General features: G+C 36.7%; 1 protein-coding gene across 2 annotated transcripts in view; it reads right to left on the bottom strand.

The window, feature by feature from the left end:
* Positions 1-2,865: 2,865 nt before the first annotated feature.
* Positions 2,866-17,387, bottom strand: part of LOC114532887 (endothelin-converting enzyme homolog) — a 32,083-nt gene continuing 17,561 nt past the window's right edge. Inside the window, exons 2-17 of one of the 2 annotated variants that reach the window (XR_003687996.1) lie at positions 12,803-13,005; positions 11,072-11,335; positions 10,792-10,884; positions 10,484-10,606; positions 9,369-9,458; positions 8,407-8,540; positions 7,994-8,210; positions 7,469-7,567; positions 7,064-7,141; positions 6,487-6,590; positions 6,053-6,111; positions 5,560-5,611; positions 5,407-5,474; positions 4,802-4,927; positions 4,257-4,322; positions 3,913-4,005 (exon numbers count right to left, since the gene is read on the bottom strand). Coding sequence is in view for 1 of the 2 variants with exons in the window: in XM_028554476.1 (XP_028410277.1) it covers positions 3,036-3,120; positions 3,273-3,349; positions 3,910-4,005 (258 nt within the window). In the remaining variant the exon portion in view is untranslated. Of the gene's footprint in view, positions 3,121-3,272; positions 3,350-3,909; positions 4,006-4,256; positions 4,323-4,801; positions 4,928-5,406; positions 5,475-5,559; positions 5,612-6,052; positions 6,112-6,486; positions 6,591-7,063; positions 7,142-7,468; positions 7,568-7,993; positions 8,211-8,406; positions 8,541-9,368; positions 9,459-10,483; positions 10,607-10,791; positions 10,885-11,071; positions 11,336-12,802; positions 13,006-17,387 lie in introns of those variants that run through there. The other variant, XM_028554476.1, reaches the window with a different exon arrangement.

Here is a 17,387-nt window from a genome sequence, read left to right as displayed (position 1 = left end):
AAGTCAATGATCTGCCAAGTATACAGTCGATGGTTCAAGCCCTGGATAAACCGAAAAAGAACAAGGTAATAAAGTGAGAATTTGTGCGTGTGAGAGGAGTAGTGCGAGAGGGCGAATATGCCCTCGCCTTGGGCGAGGAGTAGACTGAGGGGGGTTCTCTTTCCCCCGGCTTTCCTGACTTTCAAAGCAAGCTTTCTTCAAACATTTAATTGTGTTGGGGGATAGTTGGGGGTATGTGAGGATAGGAAAAAGTATGGATAGAAAGGAGTAAATAGGAGGATAAATAGGGGTAAAGAGGTTTAAATGAGTACAAAAAGACTTAAACATTTTATATACTGTTTTCTTACCTATACCCCTTTTCCTTGCCCCGGGAGCCGAGGCCGCCCAATTACTAATTACTAAGTCTTTTTGTACTCATATACCCCTCATTCACCCTAACTATCCCCTGATTTTCCTAAAGATTAACTTTGATTCTTAAAGATTAACTGAGTACAAACCTCCCCCGAGTAACGTACCTACCTTTTTTTTTGTTACCGCTATGAGGGACGTTCCGTACTGTTCTTGATACCTCGGTCTTGCACTTGATAGTCCACGACTGTACCACAAGGCTAACTGGTGATTGTTGGAAACCCACACCAACTTATTCATCATACCCTTAACATGTATTATTAATAACGAAAATTTTCATTTAAAACGAAATTCGAACCTTCGACTGTCGACACATGAGACTAACATCTTGACCACTAGACTACAAGTTCTTGACTGAACGGTTATGGTTATTTAATTTACTTTATCCTTTTCACGAAGTTCATAATGAAAAAGGGTTATGGTAGGATTCGAACCATCGATTTACCACTTTGGAGACGATTGACTTCACCATTAGACTACCAGATCTTGTGCTGAACGGCAATGGTTATTTAATTTACTTTATCCTTTTCACGAAGTTCATAATGAAAAAGGGTTATGGTAGGATTCGAACCGCCGATTTACCACTTGGGAGACGATTGACTTCACCATTAGACTACCAGATCTTGTGTTGAACGGTTATGGTTATTTAATTTACTTTATCATTTTCTCGAAGGTCATAATGAAAACAGTCATGCTTGGATTCGAACCATCGACCGTGCACTGGGGGACAATGTCTTCGCCACTAGACCACGAGATCTTGGACTGAAAGGCTATAGTAATTTAACTTAGTTTATCTTTTTCTCGAAGTTCGTAATCAAAAACAGTCATGCTTGGATTCGAACCAACGACCTGACACTCGGGAGATCAGTGTCTTCACTACTAGACCACGAGATCTTGTGCTGAACGGCTGTGGTTATTTAATTTACTTTATCCTTTTCTCGAAGTTCATAATCAAAAACAGTTATGCCTGGATTTGAACCATGGACTTACCACTTAATAGTACATTGTCTTCACCACTAGACCACGAGATCTTGGACTGAAAGGCTATGGTAATTTAATTTAGTTTATCCTTTTCTCGAAGTTCATAATCAAAAACAGTCATGCTTGGATTCGAACCATGGACTTACCACTTGGCAGACCATTGTCGTCGCCACTAGACTACGAAATCATTTGCTGAACGGCTATGTAATTTAATTTACTTTATCCTTTTCAGGAAGGACATAATAAAAAACAAGTTTACGTGGATTCGAACCACCGACAAATCACTTGGGGACCATTGCCTTCGCCACTAAACTACGAGATCATGTGCTGAACGGCTATATAATTTAATTTACTTGATCCTTTTCAGGAAGGACATAATGAAAAACAAGGTTACTTGGATTCGAACCATCGACAAATCACTTGGGGACCATTGCCCTCCACTAGTCTACGAAATCATTTGGTGAACGACTATGTAATTTAATTTACTTTATCCTTTTCAGGAAGGACATAATTAAAAACAAGTTTACTTGGATTCGAACCATCGACAAATCACTTGGGGACTATTGTCTTCGCCACTAGACTACGAGATCATGTGCTGAAAAGCTATGGTTATTTGATTTACTTTATCCTTTTCTCAAAAGACATAACGAAAAGCCGAGATATCGAGAACCATCGATTGTCTTTGCCTTTGAACATGAAAAACATGTATACTTGGGATTCGAACCATTCGAACCATTAACTTACCACTTGGAAGACCATAGTATTTCCCACTAGACTACGACATCTTGTGCTGAACGGCTGTGGTTATTTAACTTACTTCATCAATTTCGCGAGGGACATTTTTTCGAGGACTCGAAACATGTGGTTATCAGGTGTGGCTATGGGACCACTTTCTTTACCATCAGACTATCAACTCATGAGTTTGCAAACTATTTTTTAATGTATTTAAATGTTTTCTTTGAGGGCATGATGAAAAATTATTTTCCCACATTCTGAAGCAGGAGCATCCAAAAAAAAAACGAGACACATTTCCACTTTCATTCTTTTACATTGATTTATTACTGTTTTACAAAAACAAGTACCCTACAAATACGCTTTTTCCAAAACACCTCAGGATCACAATCTGGTAACATAATTGTGTGATTTCACAACCAAAAACTCAAGCCCATATAGGGTAAAACCAATAGGAAGAGAAAAGTAATTTAGAAAACGTCGGATAATATTAAGAATTAAACATCAGCCATATTCAGAGCCCTCCTTACCTTAGTCAAATTTTTATCCCCTTAAAGTCAAATTTTTATCCCCTTAAAAACAGGCCAGTTTTGCCGTTTGGTGACAGACAAATGCCAGTTTTTTTGTTTTTTTACTGGGATCGTGAATCATAAAGACAAAAAAGCAATTGAAATAGAGTCCTTCCTCAAATTGTTTTACAACTATTTTAATATGGCCGCCAAGTTTTCATTCCAGTCCCATAAAAACCGAATGTCGGATGAGCAGGGACATATATCTATGGACTGACATGACGTGTTAGCTTGATAAAGGGAGCCCTGCAAATCATGAATGTCTAATTTCCTAGTTGTTACGCCGACCTTTCTAAATTAAGTTCATACTCTGGACTATAGCTAGTGATAAAGAAGAAACCAATACTACCAAACCGCGCATGTTTTATTCGGCTTTCGACATCCAAATGCTTCACTAAATTCGGGAAAGTTGTGCAGTGGAACGCGCACTCTAAAAATTGAAGAAGATAAATAAACTATAAGATGGTCTGTCACCTGAAAATGCGATTCTAGCTCTAAATAAATGTTTTTATGTTCGACAATCATACATGGCTTCATGCGTGTATGCTCGGAAGCACGTGCACTAATAGTCCAACGGTTTACCTGACAGGATCCAGGGAATGGTCATCAACTAGCATCAAACTCTTGACGGATCCTTTTCCATACTTCGCACACCACAACTATGAAATGGACAATTTTTTACTCCTTGGTTTTATGAGAAAATGTGCTAAATGCGTTAAATAATTAAGACAAAGAACTTGTACAGAGCTAGTGATTTGCCAAATTCGTGCTACACTAGCTTATTCCCCTGTCTCGTTTAGAAAATTAAAACATGTTAAAAAAATAAAATTTTAAAAATTAAACCGTGATCCTCAAAATGTGAAATGATATTATTCCACTAAATTTACTTCCAAATTGGTGAATTTAGTACAACGCTATCGGAAGTAATTCGTTTTACCCCTCTTATGCAGAAGGTCACAAATATCTGTCAAATAAGACCTTTACCATGCAGACGTGTTCTAGTGTCAAAATGATGTGGGTTTTTTTAATTAATGAAATGACAGAATCGTACAACCTTTATGCCACTCAGTGCTATTGAATATCCAATATATACAGTATGTGCTACTGGACATTTTCGAAACGACTTCTTTGAAGGAAGTAAATTATACAGTGGAATATTAATTTAATTAATTCCATCTTTTTAACTTCATTCTATTTCATAATGCTCACATATTCGTACCTGGGCAAAGCTAACGAAGAAAAGTTGGTTATTATCGAAAGGAAGAGCTGGTAGCCTGTCTTCATCTCCATTTGTTTCCCGCCATTTCTGATATGCCTTGGAATGTGGAAAAAACAAGTGAAAAAACCTTTTTCGCTACAACCTATATTTACTCACCATATACTCGATATTTTATGATGAACAGGGCGAGCACTATCTTTATATATATAAAGATTTTATTTGACTAGTTTTGTACAGGAGAGACTTGATCATTTCGTAACATCATCAGGACAAATAAGGATAGCAGTTTTATGCCTAAATACCGATGTTTATATCATGTATAAAGATTGTGAAATAATATCCCTTACTCTGAAAGCATATTTCAATCCTCCATTATCAGCAATGTTTTCTGACAGTGTCTTCTTCCCATCGACCTACGAAAATTTGTGATGCGTAAAGTTATTATTAACACCCATATAGGATTTGCAAGACATTGGACTCAAATATCAGCTGACGAAAAAACCCCGGAAAAATTAGTGGCGAGCCAGCTGCTCATGAGGTCTAAATCGCATTCATGTCAGGAATCAAATGAAGCGAGTTCATTGAATCGGATTTTATGTGCTCGCGAGGATGGTTGTTCAAAAGGTGGATAAAGTTAATATCCACTGGATAGTGATTATTTAAACGTTAAACAATGCTTCACCCTTTCGCACGGCCACGGCGAACTTTTTAGGAGCAGCTTTTTGAAGCATTTTATGAGGGTTGATTGAAAACCTATCCAATGTCGATACCTCTGTCCAAAATTCGACAACCGTAACTGTACTTTCTGTTTAATTGTTGATTAAGAAATAGATAAGCTATATATAGTAAATATATATGGGCTTTACCAAAACCAATACTTCGCTCTACGAACCTTCTCACCAAATATTGTAACGTTGTTGTACTGATCAATTAAACATTTCGATCGCTTCACGAAATTGTCATGTGATGCATTGGTCCACCATTCGCGAAAGTTTCCATTCTCGTCGATATTGACTACCTGATATATAATATTAAGATATTCCACTTTAATCGTGTAAAAAAGTTGATATACTGCGAATGAATACTACGGTTATCATCATTTTTTCTTGTCGATCCGAACAATAAAAGAATGCACTGTGTTCCCCTTTGGAGAATAGCTCATTGTTCCAGAGTCTTCATTTTGGATGGAAATCATACATATTTAGAATTCAATTAGTACAAAAATTAAGATCCTTTAACCATTCGCAATTCTTTGTGATCTTCACCAAGTAAATTTATTTCTTTAATGCAAAGCTTTTGGGCCGAAAAAATGTGTCAAGTGAACATGTTGTCTTGACTATATTGATGTATTTACAAGCCGGGGTATTTGAATACATAATTTTAAACTTAAAATAAAAACAAAGCGTTGCATGTGTACGCAAAGTGTGACGATCATATCAATAGAAGTATAAAGATCGCCTTTTCATGGAATAATAGCAAAACATTTTCCATATGTACCTGTCTTATCAAACCCGTGAGTGATTTCATGACCTACGATCATACCAAGCGATCCATAGTTCAATGCCCTGAAATATGCAACAGCAGTGTTACAAACCGAGAAGTTTCACTGCAATATCTTATCAAGAAGAGCAAATAATTAGAAAATATTACTTTAGTCTGCCATCTTTGTAGAAAGGTTGTTGTAATATTCCCGCCAAAATAGCTGCAAAACAAGTAAAAAATAGTAATGCAATAAACCCTTGTTTAATTCGCCTTAGACCAATCAGCAAGTTCGTTTACATTTTCAGTGACCCAATCAGAATGCATAAATTTTAACTACTTCCGGTAAAAAGGTACATTATTTACTATTTTACATGAAGTAATAAAAATGTAAGCTTTCTGATTGGCTTTCCCTAAAAAAATGTAAACAAATATGTTGATTAACTCAAAAAGATTAACTCAAATTTTAGTACATAATAGAATAGTTTTTAGGTATATTAAATCGTTAGCTGCATGAATAGTAAAATCTGAGATATTATTCTTTATCAAATATGATGTTAACTGAATGCTTAGATGGCATTTTAGATAGAAGACCGGTGAGTAATACATGCAACGGGGATGGGGAAAAGAAAAAGAAAAAATAACAAGAACATTTAATACTCACTCATCCCGTTTGCTTGAGGGTCATAATAAGCATTGACCGTAAGAGGCGAAACTTTAAATCTGAAGTAAAATATTAGTAGGACAATATGAGTCAGAGAGATGTGACCACAGATTTTTTGAGACAGAGAGATGAGACCACAAAGTGTGAACCGTATCCTATTCTATTTGGATTGTATAACCCGCACGAACTAGAAATTTTCATTTTATTCACACGGGACATGTAAAACCGGTCCAACATTGACCAGTTTTTACCGTGAAACACGTTTATATTAATTCAAACGTAAACTTAAATTGATCAAGGCGCTGGTCACATGATTTTCCAGCGGTTTCCATATTGGACCGTTTTTAAAATAAACGATAAAGCTTTCTTCACACTTTCTTGAAACGACCAACATTTGCTGCAGTTACCCTAGCTTTCGCACAAGCGTACAATACCTGTCATTAACCGGGGGTTTTCCTACTTCGTTTATTTTCTTTCGACTTTTTTCCTTTAAGGAATTCAGGTTATTCTGTAACAGGCGAGATTGATCGACTTTAACCTGCACGAGAGCAATAAAAACCGTATTTGCCACTGTTTCCCATGAAATTCACTATAATTGTTTGAAGAAAATTTAAATAATTACAATCTATGCAAATGTTTAGCGCGAAATCCATAAAATTAAATTATCCAAAAGCTTGTTTTAAAAGAAGCGAACGCCCGTTTCTTAGATTAATAATAGCAAGAAAGCAAACTTATTTCCTCTCGGCTCCAAAGACGAATAAAATATCCTGCTTATAAGATAGCATAATTAGAAAATATCACGAAATTTCATTGTATTAAGGCTCTTTTCCACTCATCGCTAAATTAACTCGCTGCGAGTTTTTATCCAATTAAAATAAACTGTCAAGCATTGTGATTGGAGGAAATTGCTTCCAGCGAGCTTGCGAGTTAGTTTTTACGATGAGTGGATGAGAGCCTTGAGGAAGGTCTAGCTAGATGATGACGCGTTAGAAACAGGCATTAGAAACTCACATTTCTGTAATAGCTATTCAGTTTGGTTGTATTCTTAATAAACAATGGAAATCCAATCCAATCTTCCATTTTGTCCAGCTATACATTAAACAAAAACATAACAGAAAGGTTAACAACCAGACCTTTTAGAAAAAACAATTTGAAATCGCTCCACACTTCACAAAGCGACATATTTTTCGATCCGAATGAAAGAACCGGTGCCTATTGTTTAGAGAGATGCGTGGACTGTACGCGCATACATCTGTCCAAGTGCTTGTCAAAATACAGCACAAGCGATAAACCAAGCATACCGTACACACGAAAATACCATCAGAATACAATCCATAGCCCAAGTCGAATTCTTGTCACACAAATTACGTCCGCCTACGTATCCACGCGTAATATTTTCTTAAATGATTTACTTGCCTTTAGGTGCGCCTGAGCGCGGGTTGCATTGTCCATCCAATATTGTTCTCTCAAACCATCAATGAACTGGCCTTTGATCTCAGCAAACATTTCTGCTGCCTAATAAGAGAAAGAACTGAATATATGAAACATGTGTTGAATGCATTGTGTATGACAAGCCAGCAGAACCAGACCATATTTCACTCAAAAGAGATGAGATCTATGAATCGAATCTCTCAAAAGTACCTGCAAGACGTCAATTTCACAATTCTATCACCGTTTAATGATATAAAAGACCCTCGTTCTAATGAATAAGATCGGGTCGATTGAGCTAACCCTGGCACTTAGCATTTCAAGCCCCTCTCCGCCACTCTAAATCTCGGGATGTTGGCACAAAATCGGCGTAAGAGGGTCCTCTTTCCCCATTTTCCCCGAAAATCATACAGTCTTCATCCAACATTCTTTGTTTGTCCAACTTACATCGCGTTATACTTAACATTTAACAAAAGCGTGGCAAATGCAAATAAATTTGCCACATTAACTAACCGTTGTCCTTGCACTTTCTGACACCTGTTCGTTAACATACAGCAAAGTTGTTACAAGTGTAAAAAGCTTGTCTGTTAAACCGTTACACGTCTGCCATCTAGGCGGAAGCGTCACTTTAAAACTCTTAAAATATTCCTGTCGTGCTTCTCTAAATGCCTTCGGTAATGTAGGTATCAAGCCTTTCACAGTGTTCCACATTATCTCGTTAGCAAGAAGACTAAAAAAAACAAAAAGTATACGGTTGAATAAATTCAAAACACAGGCCTACGCAAAAAATTCATTTAGATTTTGGGTTGCTGCAAGACTTGTTGATTCCACTACAACTCAGTTTTGTTAAAATTGTTGAACCCCAACATACAACACCACTATACGTGCAAGTCGATTTTTGTTTTCTATACTTTAATAGTTCTTACCTCTTTGGTTTGTCTGCAAGCCAGTTTACGATCTTTTTAACGTTGTTTGGCAGTGCTATCATGATTTTTTGATTTGGCACAATAGATTTACCTGTGCCTTTTAGTATTTCCGTAAAATATGTCGTCCAATTAAACTGAAAAGTATAGGTATTTTTTCAATTTAAGTCAACAACAATTCAGGTATTCGCTGCATCGTTGGAAGGTGTAGATAAATAGAGCAAATATGTTGCATACGCGGATTATAGAACGAAAGAATTTTGATCTTTTTGACCATAACAGTCCCTATGCCCTGAAATCGATTTGAAATAACAACCTAAAATTGGATCTCAGATTTTTTGAGAGGGAGAAAAAAGGAGTAGATTTTTTCAAAGTTTATCTCAATCTGGATACGCTAATATCGCGGTGTCCCGCGAGGGACTAAGCTTGGACCTTGGATTTTTTGCCTAAGATTAAGTACTCGTGTGATTTTATTGATCAGGGACCGGTTGTATAAAACTCACAAGTTGTGATGATGATACCAAAAGGAACCATAAGCATGTAGGACGGGAACACGACGACGGCAGCTATCAATACAATGCTTCATTGAAAAGAAATGAATTATTAAATACCTATGGGAGTTTTAGACTTGATCTAAGTTCTGTTTACAACGACAAAACGTCGTTTATTACGTCCTATGTAGAACGTCTGCATTTCAGGACCCAGTGAGCGCTACCTCGAATTAGGCTCTATAGCATTGTCCCTAAACGTAAACACGATGTTTTCAACGTCTTATATCTCATTAAATTGGTACAGTTGATAATGTACAACAATGCTTTACCATAACATATATTTAAAGGAGTATTCCAACCACGTCCTCGTCGTGTTGCCGTCCTGCATGCTTAAGTTCCCTAATATCTCACGAAACACAACTGATCACAAGACAATACACAAGCGCAACAATAAATTACGGTAATCTTACTCACCTTAAACGATGTAAAATTATTCAACTCGTCTAAAGTCATAAAAGAAACATCACTTGGCTTAAATTCTTTCGGAGTAAAAAACTTTCGGACCTGAAAATAAATATATATTAAAAAGTTATTTTAAATGCGACATACTTGTTGAATAACAAACACTACATGCAAGTTCTGCAAATGATTCTATTTTAAGAATTTGGAAATAAGAATATATCGGATTATTAAATTTTAACGTACACCGAACACTAATTACATGCTTGTTTATATACAATTGTTAGCTTGTTTTACAATATTTTTTGAGCAATATTGTTACATGCATGACGTTCATAACTTAACTGAATTATCACTGAAATTTATTTTCAATTACCATACTATGGAAACATGCTATACTTATAGTGTTTCCATACTATATGCATTGTATGGAAATGGCAATTATAGTATGAATATGATACATTTCATACCATTTCATAACTAGCGTCCATACTATGGATTTTGTATAGGTGGACAGTGTATATGTAATACGTAAAGTGGGAGAACGTGCAGATGAGATAATAAAAAGCAGTAAAAGCAATAAAATATTAATTGCTTATTGACCGAGCGTGAGGTCTGTACTGTGAAATATCAGACCGACCGAGGTATTTTAGTGTGTCCATGCAAAAACCTCGATTTGATATTTCACAGTACAGACCGAACAAGCGAGGTCAATAATAGGTTTATTATATGAGTAAGAATTATTACATGGCTTTTCATATTCCTCCATTCTGATTGGTTGACGAGCGGTCCGTAAAACCCATATCCGGCCCGTGATCCGTATATTTCGTATCTGGATCAGTATCCCGGGATGTGTCATGCAGTTCAGCCATATAATAAACCGATTATTGACCTCGCTTGTTCGGCCTGTACTGTGAAATATCAGATCGAGGTTTTTTACATACTAAAATACCCCAATGTCATATTTCATAGTACAGACCTCATGCTCGGTCAGTTATCACATTGTTGACATAAGAAAGTCCGCCTTGCACATTAGAAAGTCCACTATCGAGTCAGAGACATTGTTGATGAATTACATCTCACTATGGGCAACATATAGCAATGGTCTGCTATGTATTAATAATCCATACCGATGAAAAATCATCTTCCAAATCGACAATACGCTTCACTTCAACATCAACAGACGAATTTGACCCAAGTAAGCGGAATATCGTGGACATAAACTTCTTGTAGTCTTTACGAAAATCGAAGGGCTAAAAATTCAAAATGCTTGACTCTAAAATTTGTTAGCAACACACACCATTGAAAGAAACACCTGTTTACAATGCAAAAAACTGTGAAAGTTATGTGCTATTGTAAACCATTAATGTTCAGACACATCAACAACACATGCATAGATTAGCATAAAATACCAGCGCAAATTTTTTATCGTACTTACTTCATATTTCATCTCTTCAATCCAACGCTCTCTTGAACGCGCTTGCTTTTCGTCCAGTTGTCTCTCGTCATCACCAGAGAACCCTCCGCCAATCTGAACGATAATTGAAGATCAAATTTGAAGGAGATAATCCTCATGTGTATTAAGGGACACGTTTTCGCGCAAGTTAGAATTAATTACAGTTACACAAAACACACAGTTTATCCATCTGGGTATAGACGTAAAATTACATAAAAAAATACTACATGCAATAACACATATATTTCCAACGTTAAATTACCGTAACCAAGACTTCAGATGTGTTGAAGAACGATTGCTTAACATCCAAAGCAAGAAAAGCTGGTACTTCAATATCAATCAGTACTCTGGCAAGAACTTTCTCCAGTTCCCAGGAATCCCCATTCCAGTTTTTGTTAGTTATGTTCCAGGAGCCATATTTTTCTATGACGTCAAGAATTGGTTGGATTCCAGCGCTTTCGATGGCGCTGTCGTCCATGCAGGAACTGTAGTATACAAATGCTTTATAGACAGCTGAATTTGGATCCTAATTAAAGACAAAAGGCAAGAATAAACCTACTTCTTTGTTCAATGATAAAAATACAAATCAATCGACTTTAAACAATGGAAAACAATCACACCTATGACGTTCTCACAGTGGCGTAGCCAGCCTGACTAAATTGTCGGGCTGGCTGCGCCACTGCGTTCTCACACCCAGTGAACTCTATTTAGACAGGAACGATATTCAGTGGTTATTTGGACGCCATTTTTTTAGCAAAATTGAGCACCGGTACCAGTTAAATACCATTTGATTGTTTTTGTTTTTTTCTGCGCGATCGTCAAACGTCTCGACAAAAATAATGGAAATCAGCAATAGTCCTTCAATTCGGCTTCAAAGATGGAAATATAAATATCGCTCCACTTCAAAAATAGTTCTTCTCCCACACTTGTTTATATTAGGGTAACAGGGGTACCTCTATGTCACTGGTCTCCTTTTACCTGTGGACCTATTCGACCAAAATATGGTCTTGATACTTTTGCCTGATTGTAAATAAAAAAGAAACAAGCTCCGAAGAATAGAAACGTACAGACAATATATATGAATGAAAATGAGAACGGCGTTTTCTTAAGCTTGGTTTTCATATATCGAACTGCGGATTCAGGTACCGACCGTTAAATATGAATACTTGTTGCGTTAATTTTAACCGTTTCGCGAAGACGTTTCTAGGCGGACATCGACACGTTTCTAGGGCGTGGCTTCAATGCTCATGTTCAAAATTCAAACGTTACTGACAAAAATAGAATCGCCACGCCCAAGAAACGTGATAATGTCCACCTAGAAATGTCATAGCGAAACGGTTAAAATTAACGCGATTTAACGGTCCACCTGAATCCGCAATAATTCATCGGTTATTTTCGTGGTCATTGATATATAAAATGTTTTGTCTATTGGAAGAAATGATCTACTTCATTGATCACCTACAATGAATGAATCGGAGAGCATCGCCGATGAATTACGACATGAGAACCAGGCTTCACGAGTTTGACCATTTAACAATTAGACAACGAGTCCGAGTTGTCTATGAGCGAATAGTCAACGAAGGCGAAGCCTGAGTTGACTATTCGCTCATAGACAACGAAGGCGACTTGTCTAATTGTTTTAGTATACACTCTGTACCTAGATATATTAATTTCGAGAAAATAATCGATACACCGCAATTACACCGTAAAATAATTCAATTTTATACGGTCGCGCGAGCGAAATTTTCCCAAGCGTGCACCATCACGAATAGACAATGGTTGAGTAGCCAATCAGAATGTAGGATTTGTATAATAGACAATAGTCCTTTATAGTCGGGTGTATACTAAATTTCAATATAAACTTTCACATGCACGGGTTGTTTGGAGTTTGCTTTCAGGTAGCTCAGGGAGTTTTCCTTTTTATATTTCTTGAATTAACCTATTGGGTAGTAGACCCAAATAATTATTATTTATTAATGTGTAAAATTAGTACCGCAGAGTAATTCTTCATCAACTGTTTGTTTTGCAATAGATCTCTCAAAGTATACTGAACATTCTCTGTGCCAGCAAGCACAGAATTGATATAGTTGTACGTTTGGCCATCGGGAATGTGACTCTTCTTTAAGAATCCTCCACAACTGTACTGATAAAAATCATCACATGGCTTCGTGGATTGATCAAGTTTGTTTAATATGTCTGAAAAAATTAAAATTAAGAATGACAAATCCATCTTTGCTAGAACAAATGTTAGAAACTGTGAGACAGCGCGAGAACTGGGATTGACATTATAGTTGATTATGTTAATTTATGGCATAAATAAGTGCATGTGCTTTTTGAACACGGAGCAAGCGAGTTCATGAAAGAGAACCTCGTGTATATTATTATATTTTAAAAATTTTTAACAAAGCGAAGTGATCAGTTGTAAATTATTCAGTGTCTCTGGGACCATTCACCACACAAACACAGTTTTAATATATGGATAAGCGTATTTTACTGAGAACTCGTATAACTCATACGCCACTACATCCGGGGTGCAGTGCGCGTATTTCATACGCTACTCATACGCCACTACATCCGGGGTACAGTGCGCCCAATCTCACGCCAATCTCAATTCCACGTTTAGGAGTGACATAACGAGTTCATTGTTGTTGTTGTGAAAATGCAAATGGTCTTTGTTTCCTATATAAAACGATCGGTAATATTGGACAAAAGTCTGATAGGACTGCGCTTTGACATAATTAGTGTTAGCATTGAAAATCATGCCAGAAAAGACCGCAATAAAGTGCAAGAAAAATGTTACGATTTTTTCATGCTAATAATTGGACCAGGAACTGGTCCCTAACCGCTGCTAATCTTGTTGTTGTTGTTGTTGTTGTTGTTGTTGTTGTTGTTGTTGTTGTTAGGGGGCGACGCTCTTGAAAAAAACCCTAAGGCTCTAGCATTACTTGTTTGATCGGAATGAAACTTGGCACAGTTATTCTAAGCAATATTCCGCATCGATTGACGGAGTTCAAATTTTTACTTTTGACCTTTGAAGCAAGTTACAAGCAATTCTTGATATATTTGCAGCAAATAATATATACATATCATTAATATTCAGCCTATATATAAGTAAACGGAAACGATTAGAAATACATTGTCCTCTCCATTGTTATAAATACAATGCAGTTCAGAAATCTAACTCGGTTACGCAGTTCCTGGTCCACTATAGTACGATCGTACTTGTTGAATTAAATACTGTCATTTTGCTTGTGCAACTAGGGTTAAGTTATAATTGTACAGCATTGTATAAATTAATAGATAATTATAGAAAATCAACCACTTCTTATAGTTGAAATCTCTTTTTACTGTGGCGAATATACTTCAAATCAAGAAATCGTTACGTTAAATATTTTGTTTCAGTTTCAATTAAACGAAAGTTCTCTTTCACCACTTCCTATATTTTACCAATCATAACTTGTAGCGCTAAAAATTTTTGGAGTGGTTTAGTAACATTATCTGATTCAATGAAATGCAGGTTTTATAATTAACAGTTTCAGTTTCAATGACAAGCAAGAGTGTAATTTTAAATCGTGGATGCCTCAAGTGCATGACTATAGTGCACAAATTTTCATCTGAATGCACAGGGGCGTCGCTAGCAGCTAAATTGGGGCGTGGGTGTATATTCATGTTCGTGCAACCGTAGAAACCATAGCTAACAAAAGAAATCAGTAAGGCATTAGACGAATATATGAAATATGCACTCCCCCCCCCGCCCCCTTAGTTATCTCATGTTAAATGTGGTTAATTTTCATGCAACTAAACTGTTTTAAGCTGTGTTATGTATATTTGCAGTTTGAGATTCACAGTTCAACAGTTTCTATCCACATAAACTGCTACACCTGGAGCTTTGGAAACTCGAACAGTTTTCAAAACCTCTCTTTTTATAGCTTCTAACGCCCTCTAATAAGACTAGAATTCGCTAGCATTTCAATTTGTCGCCATCTCGTCACGCGTGGGAGAATCCACGCGGGGAGCACGCACACTTGGTATTCGACTTTGTTGCGGAAGCCAGCGAGAGGCGAGGAAGACTAAATTTGTGCCGTGAGATAAGGTTTCTCATATTTTCTGACCGCCAGGAGTTGTTTTGTTTGTGGTAGATGAAGAGTAAAGTTTAAATTTAGTCAAAATTTATACAACATGCAGTTATTCATACGTGGAATCGACGCTTCACCTGCAGGACTCTTTCTCTTGAGAGGTAATGTTTTGTTGTTTTTTTTGATATTTATATCATATTTGCTTTCGCTTTTGTACGCATACCCTGCTAAACCACTAAATTACTAAATTGAATGAGTTTAATAACCGTATTCTGAGCGCATTCCTGCACTATACTATGCACGAACAGCCAGGCCATACTGCCCATAGCGATAAACGTATTATAATTCTGACTGCGAAGGTCGAAGCGAACTGAGTTCTGTATTACATAAAATCTGTTTTAATACTCCTACACGTATATCGGTAACCAGGACTACTGGCTTATATTGTGTTTATTTTTGCGCTGAAATTTGTTCAACGCAGTTTGTTGGAGCATTTTAGTGCATTAATTACATACTTTTCCCAGACGGGCATCAAGTTTGAAATATAATATCTCAGCTTGTCATTGTGTGATAGTTGATTTCAGGAGCAGTTTCACTTTGTGATTAGGACCAAAAAGATCGCGTTACATGAAGTTATACAGGCATAACAGCATTGATAGAAAGAACAATCCGGCCGCCCGGAGATTTAATACCATTTGATGCGGTTCATAATTGTACCAGTTTACTGAATTGTACTAATTTGCTTCTTATTCAAATATATACTGATATACTTTTTTGCATTCGATTAGAACACTACTTAAATAGCAGAAGTTCCGCCTTAAAGATATCGTCTTTGCGCATCGCTTCTGTTGCTAACAACGCGGGGGGGGGCGCAAATTTAAAAATTGGTTAAATTTCACCTTTCGGATTGTTTCGACGCATGTAGACTCTAGCTCGTATTTATTTGAAACCTCGTATTTATTTGAAACCAAAGCTAGTGAACCAATGCATGAGTGAGATAAGCGAACAGTTCGTCGTATTGCAAAAATATAGCAGTTCAAAAGTACACATGCAATGCGTTTGTTTACATCACGACTTGTCGTCAGCTAAAACATTCCACTCACTCCCAAGGACGTGCAGACTGAATGCCCTTGCCTTAGTACTTAGGGAACCAGAAAATTGGAATCTATTTCACCCGACGATTGTGGAGCTGTAGAGCACACCAATTGTCGATGCATACTCAGTGTGGCCGGTTAAAAATGCGCATGCTCGGATTAGCAGTATCTATTCCCCAAGGGTAATGAGTTTACCATGAATGTCACATGTATTTCAATGAAAGCGGAGTGCTCTATAGACATGAGTCATAACCTGGTTCGCATATGTCACCGACTGACTGCGATGGTTGTTGTCAGTTATCACTGACAGATGAAATGCTTTGTTATTTTGAATACACCCCCTTCGTTACTAGACCACCAGCAATACAGGAGATTCAGGCTTTATTGTATATTTTAAAAATGCGCACATATAAATAGCAAAAGCGGTAATCTCTCATTATTATATACACAAGCGCTGAATATAAGCTAATTTGTAATCTGAATGGTTCTCTACTAGAGATACATAGACATGGCTGAAAGATTTGGGGATTCAAACGACGATATTGAAATTCAAGTTATGACTTGAAAAATGTACATCAAAGTGCACCGAATGCGCGACAAATTTTGGAATAAAAGTATTTTACGCTGGATTAAAAACTATAGGTTTACAAAATATACGGTTTTCTTTCTGCTTTCTGGGTTAAAACGTTCGAAAGAAATATGGCATTTAATTATTAAACATTTAAAAAAGTGTATTTAGTTTATTCAAATTAGTTGCGCACAAATTTGAAAGTTGTTTTATTCAACGCTTGTGTATATAAAAGAGTTTACAGCTAATGCACTCTCTTCGTATATAAAGCCCGTTTTCACATGGTAACTAGGCCAATCACATCACTGGATCACAGAATACCTATCAAAGGTAGAACTCCTGTACTTTTTTCGTAAGTGTGATTCGTCATGATTCGTCACTTAGCAAGTGCATTTTTTTGAGGTAGTCACCCCCCTGCCAATACTAAAAATGTCCTGATTTTAGACATTGACAGGGGGTGACTACCTCAAAAAAATGCACTTGCTAAGTGACGATTCATGACGAATCACACTTACGAAAAAATAGTATAGAGTTATTCTTCTGATAGGTATTCTGTTTTCTGTGACTGGATTAAGATTTCGCGAGAAGAAGACTGGAAACTATTGACTGGGAATATCGGGTTTTTTAAGAAATATCGGGAATTCTGGATAAATTGACTTTGCCTTTGCGAGTTTCCACATATCGAGCAATATTTTACAAGGGTTAGCGCTTCGACAGATTGACTCTGCTATTTATACGTAAAATAAACGAGTAAATAAGCGATAAGCATTAAACCACACATACACTTTGACATATAACAGCTATTTGTATCACGTATTTTGTAAATAATTAATGTACATA

This window comes from Dendronephthya gigantea, unplaced genomic scaffold (genome assembly GCF_004324835.1).
Source record: "Dendronephthya gigantea isolate DGI-Jeju-01 unplaced genomic scaffold, DenGig_1.0 000082F, whole genome shotgun sequence".
Lineage (NCBI taxonomy): Eukaryota > Metazoa > Cnidaria > Anthozoa > Malacalcyonacea > Nephtheidae > Dendronephthya > Dendronephthya gigantea.
This window is presented reverse-complemented; position numbering and strand designations above follow the sequence as displayed.